Genomic DNA, 10,843 nt, shown 5'->3' with positions numbered 1-10,843 from the left:
TAATTGCGTCACAGATGCGGCTTCATGACTTTAACCCTTCGTCGGCGAGCGCGTGCTTTGCGCTGGGAATTGCCAATGGGTTAAGTCTCGCACAATCCCTCGCATGGCTTTGAAATTTTAATGGGCTATAAGTGAGTGAATCAGGGGCGTGGCGTCGCGCTTGAATTAACAAATTAATGCAAATGATTTTGGAAAACATTCAGCTCGGCTTGTTTTTCCCTCAATACTCGGAGAGGATATGTCTCGACTTAAGCTTAATTTAATGAATATTTATGAGGCTGCCGCCAGTCGTTTCTTATTTTTGCATCATCGTGTTACGACTGCATTTCGATTTGAGGCTCTAATTTAATTGCAACCGTGCGGGGCTGAGAAGGACAACAACATCCGTTTCCGCCTGCCACGACATCCCGTCAAGTGCGGCAATCGCATTAGAATGCGCAGCGGACCTGTCCCGCATCCTGTGCATCCTTCGTCTGACGGATGAGTTGCGCTCCCTCTACTCCTGTCCGTCGATCACGAGCAGTACCCAGACTCCGTGTCCAACACAATGCCAGCCAGAGGCTACCGTCGACTCCTGCTCGCTGCACTCATTTAATTGCATTATGCCGCAGGTTGTCGCATCGTCCTGAAAGTCCTGACTGCCACTCCGCCACTCCAAAGACACTGCATTAATTTGCATGTGAAAAACTGCAGCTCCGCCTGTCGCTGTTGTTTTTCATATTTTTATGGCTGCTCGCTGTTTTTGCCCAGAGTTAATGAAGTCAACAAGCTGCGGCTGCATTTCGTCAGACTGAGGAGCTGCGGGCCAAAAGGATTTGCCTGGAACAATGCTGTGTATAATTTCACTCTGTCCTTACAACTGGTGAAAGTTCATGTTTTATTCGCTTAGGCAGCAACATAATTTACTGCCCAGAGGGCCACAGTAATCTCAAAATCTGCTTGGTTAGTTTCCGAAGCATTTTTATGTATATTATGTATCCTAAGAGCTGTGCAACTAGGCTTTAAATTTCTATTTAAAGATCAAGACATTATCTTCGAAACACGCTTATATTATTGGTTTCAGAATTTACGTATTACAAAAACGTACACACATTAACCGATAAACATCTGCTTTCATAACTAAATGGATTACTTATTGAAAGGTACTACCATTTTACGTGTTTAAAAAATAGAGAAAATATGAATAAAACATTTAAGGATCCTATTACTACTAGTATGTACTAGATACCAGAAGCTGAGAAGATTTACATTTCCACCTACTTACATGTGGTACAAACAGAAAACTTTGAGCTTAATGGATTCGGTTCAAGCAAACACGCAAATAACTTACTCAATAAGAAATTCTATCACTTCCGCTTAAAACTGGAAACAGCCCTTTTGATTTTGGCTTAGTTCCTGGTGGAGACAGGAGCTACCCTGGACCCCGCTCAAGATGTGCTCCGGACTCAACCAGGCGATGTGCGCACGCTTGCCGAACTTCCTGATCGCATTCCGTACTCTTTTATGGGCACTTGCGGCGGTGTCATTGTTGCGGTACCCAAATATGTAGAAGAACTTGTCGAGTCGGTACTCGTACACTCGAAGGACGGTGAATGGATGTATCTGGAGCATCTCCTGGTAAACTTGCCATGGTCTAAGCGACGATTCCACCCAGTTGAGCACCAGCTCTCGGTTGTTCATCGACGTCGTCACCTTTATGGGCAGATTATGTTTGCGGAATAGCATTGGCAGACTGCGATTATTAAGGTTAGTGCTATTATATGTTTGAATCATAAATCAAAAACCTACTATTCCAGGGCTGCTTCCTTGAGGGGCGCATTGATATATTGCAAGTAGGCGTAGCCGCGAGAATTGCCCGAAAAATCAATCTTATAGCGCAGAACGTAAACTTCACCCAGTTCGCTGGCCAGTTCCACAATCCTCTCCGGAGAACAGCTCTGATCTTTGGGTATACACGTGAGAAACAGCTGGAAGCATAAAAGTACTAGTGATACTCGAAACTTTGAGATGATGCTTGATGCTTCACTAGAAACTCACCTCGCCGTCTCCCTCCTCCAGAAGGGATTTCCGACTTTCATCAAGGACTTTGCGCGTAATTATGGAAATAGTGCCATTTAGCTGACTGGTGCAGTATTTGCTATCAAAATCCATTTTTGACCTAAACTAAAATAATCAAAGCAATACACGCGTGCTTAAAAAAAAAGAAAGCAAAGCAAAAAATGTAGTGTGACCAATGAAGCTTAAGAGCCCATAACGGTCGCGATGTTGCCAGATAGTCAATGAAGTTAACATTTGTCATTAACATCTACGTTAACATGAACTTTTATTGTCAATTATCTGCTTGTCCAACGGCTGAGTTTTATTTTCTTATCTCCGTTGATCGCTACTTTGTTGCTTTACAAGTCGAAGTTTGTAGAAAATAAAGAATACCTTTTCATGGGACCTTTTTGCGTGTAAGGTCTTTTATTAGCCTTGCTAGGAACTCAGCACCATAACTAAGGTATTCTATTTTTGCGAGGTATGTACGTTATGCATTTACTTAACTTCTTTCCAACCGCTTTTTGCATGTCAGGCCATTTCTTTGCTCTTGTTTTTCTTTGCTTTCTTTTGACAGGCTGCGCGTGCTTTTTTCTAGCTCATGTTTAACAATATAAATTTATGCAGGCAGTCGGTCGTTTGCAACTTTTGCTCACAGTTCGCCACAAGCCGCAGCACCTACATACACATGTACATACTTATGTATGTACGTAGCGCATTCGCTGTTGTTGTTGCTGCGGTTAACCCTCCCATCCGCCACCCACCGACTCCACCACCCACTCACCCCACCAGGGGGCATCTTCATGGAGGTTGCGGTGCACTCAAGTGCCTGCTGCTGCCTCTGCTGCTGCTGCTTCATTTTCCTAATTTATACGCGCGCTGCGCTAATGAAAATTTACGTGGCAACCGCATACTGTTTTCTTCCTACTGCTGTTACACTCGTAAATCATTGTTTCGAAATGACCATAGGCAAATTACTGACATTAAACTATTTGTTAGGTAACATGTTGTTGGATTTATACAATATAGTTTACTAAAGTGAAGTGTTATATGTAATACCTTTCACTGTGGGCGCCAGTCCGCCTAGTGACGAAACGCACTGGTAGAGTGTGCGAATTTATATTAATAGCATCAAATTTGTTGATGTGCTTCGAAAATCCATGAAAATTATGAATCAAACTACAAGCTTGTCTCCTTTGTTTTCAGTGTAGAGTCGCTGCTCCTTGTGCTTGTTACCAGACTTGGGCCCACCACTTGGCGCATCCCTGAGAAACCCTGAGCTCCACTTTCGGCCCCTCCGCTTTTTGCGGTTGAGAAGCGCTTGGTGACAGTCGCCGAGTAAAGTCACTAATCCCATTTATATTTCCTCATTTCCTTTCCCGATTACAGCCAGCGGGTTTGTTTTACTCAAATCATTCAAATTTTCCAGTAAAATTAATATTTTTGGTAATTAAAACAGTCGATTGCGGTTGAATTAGCGAGTGCGGCCATGAAGGAACCAAGCGAGGAGTTACTGGATCGCCATTTCCGGCAGCAGGTGGCCAGTTACAAGGATGTCGATCAGGCACTGGCTAAGCAGTCGGATCGCCTCATTATAGCCAGGTGGATGAAGGTCTTCGAAAAGATTCCGCTCAGCCAAAAGTTGGCCAGGAACAGCCTGATGCTGCTCATGCATGGCCACTTGAAGGATTTTGGAGTGCTCAAGGAGCCGTTCACGGATGTGCGTAACTGCAGTAGGAATCTGAATGTCATTTTGGATGAGTACAGAGGCCAGCCATGCAAGAATGCATCACGTCAGGAGAAAAGCATGGGCTCCGCTAAAAGTGTTGCGAAACAGAAGCAATTGGCTTCTGGCAAATCATTTACGCACAACCTAATGGTCAAAATGTGCTCCACGCAAATTTTACGACCTAGGAATCTGGAACCCATCCAGGAGGTTACCGAACCCTCGGAAAAGGAACCCACAACCAGCAGTTTTGCCAGCATTGTTACGGTGGTTCGACAACCGAAATCCGGATCCTCTGGCTCGAAAAAACACTTAGATTCTCAACGGACTGGCTCCGAGTGCGCTGATAGACAAAGTGTGAAGCAGAGAGTCCAATCATTGGGGGATGAGCCCTCGAGGAATACGCAGCATCCACTGAGGATGAGTTCAATGGAAAATATCAGAAATAACTGCCAAAAGAGCCCAGGCTATTGTGGTGATTCCACATCCAATCGGGATGAACTTGGAAGCGGAAAAACCCGTTCCTCCAGTCCGTTATCCCAGGAGAAACTCATTAAGATCACCAATGTCATAGAGCAGGTCAACCGCAGATCAAGTGCTGTAAAAAATTTGACGCATTGCTTTGAGGAAATGGCCGAACGTCTGAAGAACACAATCAAATCGAAAAGTGTCGCACCAATGGGACACAAGCCGAAGATTCCGCCGCCAAAGACTCCAAAGAAGTTCAATAGGATTCACCAGGATGTTTCTCCCCAGCCAGCCAGGCAACCAGTAGACAAATGCCATCCTCCTGTATGTTTTGAGGACATAAATGTACAGGACTTGCTGATTCGTAGGGAGAAGCTGCGTGTCCAGTGCTTGGCGTACTACAACTTGGATGGCACGATGAAGCATGTAAAGGACATGCCGGATCCCCCAATGAATATTAGGAAAGCTGAACAGAGAGTCAGGGGCTTCATAATTGGTGCCTACAGAGCCTTGGAACGACTGAAGCGCTGGCGGGGAAAATCCAAACAGTTGAGATTTTTCCAAACCTGTTTCCAGAAATGTGGACTGGGCGATTTCTGGGAACTCCAGGCTGCGGATCGAAGATTTGAGAGGGTGGCACTCAAGTGGTATCGCCGCAAGGTGATGGCTAGTCAACGCAACACCTGGCGTATTTATCGCAGGAACATCTTGGGGCAGAAAATATCATACGCAGAGGAAGATCTACAGCAGATGCGCCACCAGTTGGAACTGCAAGAGGAGCTGCAGCGGGAGCGAATGGTGCACCTGGCCAAGATCAAGGAACTATGCAGAACCAACTGTTGTGGAATCATCAAGCCGGAAGTTCTTTGCAATATGCTCAATCGCCTGGACGATGAACACGCCCAGCTAGCCGAAGATCTCAAGGTACTGCTCCGCCAGAAGGAGCAACTGTTCCAGTGAAGCATCCTGCGAATGTGTAACTTTCCTCGCAACTGTTTTTGTAACCATTTTGCACCTGTGTAAGCCCGTTTACACCGCGAGCTACGCTGCTCATTAATTAATTCAAATACTACGCTTTATTAAATTAAGAACTGCTGAAAGGGATGCAAAGTACAGGGGAGTTGGGGGAAGGGACCAAAGCTGGAGATGACTACACAATAAACAAACAATCTACTCGTAAACAGCAGCTATTTTTTAATTATGCAATGTTTCCGTTGCAGCTTTTGCGAAAACCAGAAACAGTAGCTATGTTACTGGGCTAAAATGGAATATTCGAATACCCTTTAAGGTTTAGTGAATAAATTTCATAGATTTTTGATAATAGTAATGTATATTGATAATACGGTACGATATATTTAAAAGATTACCATAGGATTTTTAAAGTATATTAGTGTTATGTTACAAACTCCAGTTGTTCAGGAGCCAGCTGCCAGCTGCGACTATTTGCCATTTTGTAAGCAGGCAGGGAATTAGCAGCAAAGCCAGCCAGTAAAGAATACAAAAGGCAAAAAAAAAGGCGGAAAAGCCGGGAAAAAGGCAAGCGAAAACTGTCGCTAAAAGCAGTTTTCCAAAGTACTTTCCATGGAGTTGCCTGGGCGTGGCCGCCATTGAAGTCCATCGGTGGTCAGTGAACTTGCCGCAACATAATATCCGCAAAGTATCGGAAATATATACACACATATAATTATGACAGCGTAAGCGTCTAGTATATAGGGTACCATGTACACTGAGCGCAACTATAGGTAGGGCATAGTAAATGATGGCTTCATCGGGCTTCGTTTGGCTTCTGAATTTATGGTCTATATTCGGAAATTTGCATAGAACGCTCAGTCGTCTCACAAACCCTTTCCCTTTCCCTTCCCATTAAACTCGTCTACGTCTGAATTAATTAATTATTTATAGCTTGCGAAGCACAGTGCTACCCTTCGCTACCCTGCCCATCGTTGGCCATGTTTTGTTTGCTCGGTTGCAAATTCAGCTGGCTGTTATGGCTTAAAGTGCCAGTGGTGTCCTAGACCGGAGGCTTTAAGCAAGACGTCACCCTTGGGAATTGGGCATTGGGTATTGGGCATTGGGAACGGGTCTTATCTAAGCGAAGTGATCGCAAAATATGGTTTCTTTTCGATCCCCGATTTCATGTGCTCATGTGCATGGCAGGCACGCACAGATAATTATAATTTTTACAACGTCTAAGTAAAGGCAAATATTTTATGCAATGTGCCAGCTTTTGAGGGGGATATGGTGAGCTACAGTGAGTCAGGTAGGGCGGTTCTACCTGTAGTAATGAACGACACTCCAAAGAAGGCGGCGCGACATTCGCTGCTAGCCATCAATTCTCGAACAAAGGGTATCAAATGCGGTGTGGAATTGTTTGGTGTTTGGCTGACTTTGTGACGCAGCCGGAAGTAGAGCCAAATATGGTCGAAGTTGACGCAGAGAAAGCGCAGGGGTAGATATAGGAAACATTCTTATCCATTGGTTTGCATTCCTATAATTATTAGTTTTATTCCAACTAAAGTATGCAATATAAAGGTAGTAGGGCGGATAACTGGTTTATTTATATATTTTTTTTTTACTTCTATATCGGCATATTTGTATTTTCTTTTTGGTCATCAATTTTGTAAAATAACTTTTTTCAATCACATTTTAATAACCATTTTATGACCCACAGAGTACACGGAATTTCATCAATTTAACATGCTTATTGGTCGTTGTCTTATATTTATTCTTTCTCAGCAATTTCAAATAGCATTAAGAATATAATTTATGCCACTCAGCGTGCTCAGGTCTAGCAATATTAATGATGGCCCAACTTCTCCGGCTCTCTCCCCGATTCTCAACGATTCTCTGGCCCGATCCGATGTGATCCGATGCCCTGCCATCCAGCCAAAGGCTATAAATATGATTGACTAGCCCGTCCAGTCGAGCAGTAAAATTTTGAATTTCGTTCGCAAAAGGCAGCCAGTCCAGTCCAGTCCAGTCCAATCCGCAGGAGCTGTAATCGAATGGGAGCCATGTTGGTCAAGGTCTTAATGGTGAGTGCGCCGAACTGTGGATATGTGGATTTGAGGATATATCAAACCTATCAATAATCCTGCCAGCTCGCATTGCTCGTGGCTCTGAGCCAGGCGAAGCCCCAGCTGTTGGTCACGACGCCAGTGAGTTATGCCACCGGAGCGGGTGCCTCCTGGCTGGCTCCCTCCTCCGCCGCCTACTATCCGGCCTATGCCAGCTATCCGGCCTACGCGGCGTATGCGTATGCACCGGTTTATGGCGCATACGCCACGTATCCCTACTACTCGTATCTAGGGCGGTGAGTCCTGCTGCTGTTGGCCAACTGGAATACTCAGTGAATTTGTAGGTATTCCACATTTTTGTGTACATTGGTTTTTGTTAAAAGTGCAGTTACTGCAAGCAGTGTGATTGGATTTATAAACGTAACCTGATTGTAAGAAATGAATAACTTTTTTGTTTGGTAAATATAAATTATTACTTCAACGGATTGTAAATGCGTTGGAGGTATTACTAATATAACATTTGAAGAGTGCCTTGTAAAATTGCTGTTCTTAAGATTTAGTAGGCAAATCTACAGCCTTCTTTTAAAATTTAAAATTGGCCCGCCTTTGGATATTTTCTTAAGAAATAAAGGAATAAACTTAAGCAATAAAAACCTGTCGACTCGAAAAGTGTTAAAATAAAATAAAAAAAAGGTATACGAAACTCAAAGTCTCCGCTGCGAATATTTTCCTGCCCTTTTGTGTGTGCTCGGAATAATCCTGTTGGAAATGTTTTATTTTCCCTCGCACTTGATTCGATTTGGCGCCTGAAATCAAAGCGGCATAAATACATAAAATGATAAACAAATCAATAAATGGCAAGAGGCATCATCTACCTTTAGCCAGGTTCTGTGGGATTTTCCGTTTGGTTTTTCCTCTCTTCCAGCACATTTTGCCCTCCGTCGTTCCTCAAATTTGCTTACATCTGCGCATATTTTCACTGGCACGTCTTCAGTTGGGAATAGGGAGTTGCTGTGGATGGGGAAAACTGGGGGGAGTACGGAGGAGTAGGGGGGAGTAGGGAGGAGTAGGGAGGAGTAGGGAGGAGTACGGAGGAGTATGGGCAGTGCAGGATGTCGGTTAGTATCTTGGTAACCCGCTACTGATTTACCTTACGTGTATAAATCTTTTATTCATGTAATCCATTTGAAAAACACGTTTGCACATGATTGTGTTCGTTTCGAAAAAGGGAATCTTTCTAACATATGTATGTATGTACGTATATGTCTGGCACATCCGACTCTTATATGTATGTGCGGTTCGCGTGTGTGTGTGCGTCTGTATTTGATTTGAAAAATCGTCAAAATTATATAAAGTGAATACAAATTTCATTTGCTCGGTTTTATTGCTTCGCCAGTTGCTATACAAACATCGGTTGCCAATTGCCATTGCCACAGTGCTGGCAATCAAAATAGTTACATTTTTATTTAGACAGCCAATTAACGAGGTGTAAAACTCTTTCAGTCGGCAATTTATTTAGTTTGGGGTAAGATAGAAAAGTTTGGGTAAGTTGTAGAATTTGAGTTCAGGTCAAAAGGTTACTTTTAAGCGTACATATTACATATTGTATATTTTCAAAAAGTATACTAAATTGCTTTAATAAATATAAGTAAAGTTCATGGTATACTCGTATGTATATTTTGTGACCTGGTTTTTTATTAAAAACCCAGAAAGTTATGCTCATTAAGCGAGGAAAATCCTTTTCCGAAAACTTGGGCCCCCTGCTTATCATATTTTCGACAACTTTTGGGCAACAAAAAGTGGGCGAAAAATAAAAAGTGGATGACAAACACGATAGGGCGACAACAAGTATTATACAACGTGGAAAAGGTAAAAAGTTGACGGCGCTCAACGCAGTTTTATTGAATAAAAGGTCATTAAATTTGGACGCTATCTGTTGCGAGAACTTGCGAAAATGGAGCAGCCATTTTCCCCTGTGCGGATTTTACTAGCCTTTCCGCTTAGGTAGCAAACTTTACAACTACTTGGCATTTACCACCTGAGCCAGGTGGAAATGTGCGAAAGGGGGGAGATTTGGGGGGGATTTGGCCGGACGAGGGGCGATGCCAAAGTTATGATAAGGAGCAGCAGGATACCGCCGAGGGGCAGAAGGCTCCACTCGGCCCTTTCAACGCGCAGGACAAAGTCAAGCAGAAAACTTAACTGGAGCCGCTGGCTGCGCGGAAAAAAATAAAGTAAAAAAAACTGAGAGGGAGCAGGAAAAGGAGCAGGAGGGAACGCGCAGGAAACGCTGAAAGGAAGCATATTTCATATAGAAAAGAAATCCTTTTAAATGGAAAGTTTAATCCTGGCCAAGGCGAGGCGCAGACTTGCCGCCTAGGTGCAGATGGATGGAGGGGAAAATCGCGGAAAAGCGCGGAAAATGGGGAAAAGGGTACGCCAGATGCCTGGCTTTCGATAAGAACTTAGCTCAACCGAGCCGAGTGGAAAAAGCGGAGTACAAATTGCCACCCATCACTGCTCAAAGCCAAAGGAGTTCATTTTGCCTCGGGAAAACTGCACAACGGAGGGGCAAGTAGTACACTAAAAAACAAGATTAACTATGCATATTGCAATAATTAGATTAAACAGCTTTACTGAAAGCATAATAAATAGTGCTTCATTGGTCGGATAATGATATTTTGTTCACGTAATTATTAAAAAACCTGTATTTCTTCTATTCTTCTATTTGTAGAAGGGGTTGAGTGAAGAAGTTGTGAAGTTCCTTTTAAGTAAAGACATATTTTTTGTGACAAAACTTGTATTATAAATCAGTGCATCCCTTTTCAAATAGTTCTCAAATTTGATATAATTTTCCAAATTTTCTTAGTGTTGTGGAAAGTTTGAAAGTTTTTAAGATGCTTGCCACTTCATTAACATTTTGTAGTGTGTATATATTTATAAAGAAAACACGCTTGACTTGTCGTCGGTATGTACAATTCTTTATTTACACAAATTGGTCAAGATGGGATTCACAAACGGCGTCTTACTTCTTCAGCAGGACGGGAGCAGCGGCGGCGATGGGGGCGGTGTAGGCGGCAGCCACGGGGGCGGCGATGGGAGCCGCGAAGGGGGTGGCGGCATAACGGGCAATGGGGGCGGTGTAGGCAGCGGTATAGGCGGCAGGAGCGGCGTAGGCAGCGGCCACTGGAGCGGAATAAGCGGCGGCAACTGGAGCGGTATAGGCGGCGGCAACTGGAGCGGTGTAGGCGGCGGTGTAGGCAGCTGGGAAGGCGGCGCTGTGGGCCACCGAGTGGGCGGAGTAGCTGGAGGCGTAGGGAGCCACGTAGGCAGCACTGCCCACCACAGCCGGAGCGGTGTAAGCCAGAGGAGCGGCGGCCAGAGGAGCCAAAATGCCGGGCTTGGCAGCAGCCACGGCCACAACAGCGAAGAAGCAGACGGCGAACTACGGATGGAAGTACTCCTTAATAGGCAAGTCCTTTAAATCCTTTAGGTGATCAATGAACTTACGAATTTCATGTTGACGGTTGACTGGTTTTTGTGCTTGGTTGTAGTGACTACAGAAAGCAGTGAGCTTGATTTGATGTTGAGTTCA

General features: G+C 44.1%; 4 protein-coding genes across 4 annotated transcripts; 2 read left to right on the top strand and 2 right to left on the bottom strand.

Annotated features, from left to right (window-relative positions):
- Positions 1 to 1,356: 1,356 nt before the first annotated feature.
- Positions 1,357 to 2,185, bottom strand: LOC6544394 (APOBEC1 complementation factor). Its single transcript, XM_001971659.3, has 3 exons — positions 2,038 to 2,185; positions 1,789 to 1,967; positions 1,357 to 1,732 (listed from the first exon to the last, which is right to left on the bottom strand). Exons 1-3 carry the CDS (start codon positions 2,149 to 2,151, stop codon positions 1,357 to 1,359), a joined length of 669 nt encoding a protein of 222 aa, XP_001971695.2. The 5' UTR covers positions 2,152 to 2,185.
- A 1,286-nt stretch (positions 2,186 to 3,471) lies between these two features.
- Positions 3,472 to 5,391, top strand: LOC6544393. The gene has a single exon (XM_026977144.1). The coding sequence runs from the start codon at positions 3,527 to 3,529 to the stop codon at positions 5,189 to 5,191; it is 1,665 nt and encodes a 554-aa protein (XP_026832945.1). The 5' UTR covers positions 3,472 to 3,526; the 3' UTR covers positions 5,192 to 5,391.
- Positions 5,392 to 7,154: 1,763 nt separating this feature from the next.
- LOC6544392 lies at positions 7,155 to 7,854 on the top strand. The gene is made up of 2 exons (XM_001971657.3): positions 7,155 to 7,266; positions 7,333 to 7,854. The coding sequence occupies exons 1-2, from the start codon at positions 7,237 to 7,239 to the stop codon at positions 7,546 to 7,548; spliced, it is 246 nt and encodes an 81-aa protein (XP_001971693.2). The 5' UTR covers positions 7,155 to 7,236; the 3' UTR covers positions 7,549 to 7,854.
- A 2,353-nt stretch (positions 7,855 to 10,207) lies between these two features.
- On the bottom strand, positions 10,208 to 10,843 carry LOC26526428 (vitelline membrane protein Vm26Ab). The gene is made up of 2 exons (XM_015158792.2): positions 10,759 to 10,843; positions 10,208 to 10,693 (listed from the first exon to the last, which is right to left on the bottom strand). Exons 1-2 carry the CDS (start codon positions 10,765 to 10,767, stop codon positions 10,274 to 10,276), a joined length of 429 nt encoding a protein of 142 aa, XP_015014278.1. The 5' UTR covers positions 10,768 to 10,843; the 3' UTR covers positions 10,208 to 10,273.

Source organism: Drosophila erecta, unplaced genomic scaffold (genome assembly GCF_003286155.1).
Source record: "Drosophila erecta strain 14021-0224.00,06,07 unplaced genomic scaffold, DereRS2 tig00000021-arrow-pilon, whole genome shotgun sequence".
Lineage (NCBI taxonomy): Eukaryota > Metazoa > Arthropoda > Insecta > Diptera > Drosophilidae > Drosophila > Drosophila erecta.
This window is presented reverse-complemented; position numbering and strand designations above follow the sequence as displayed.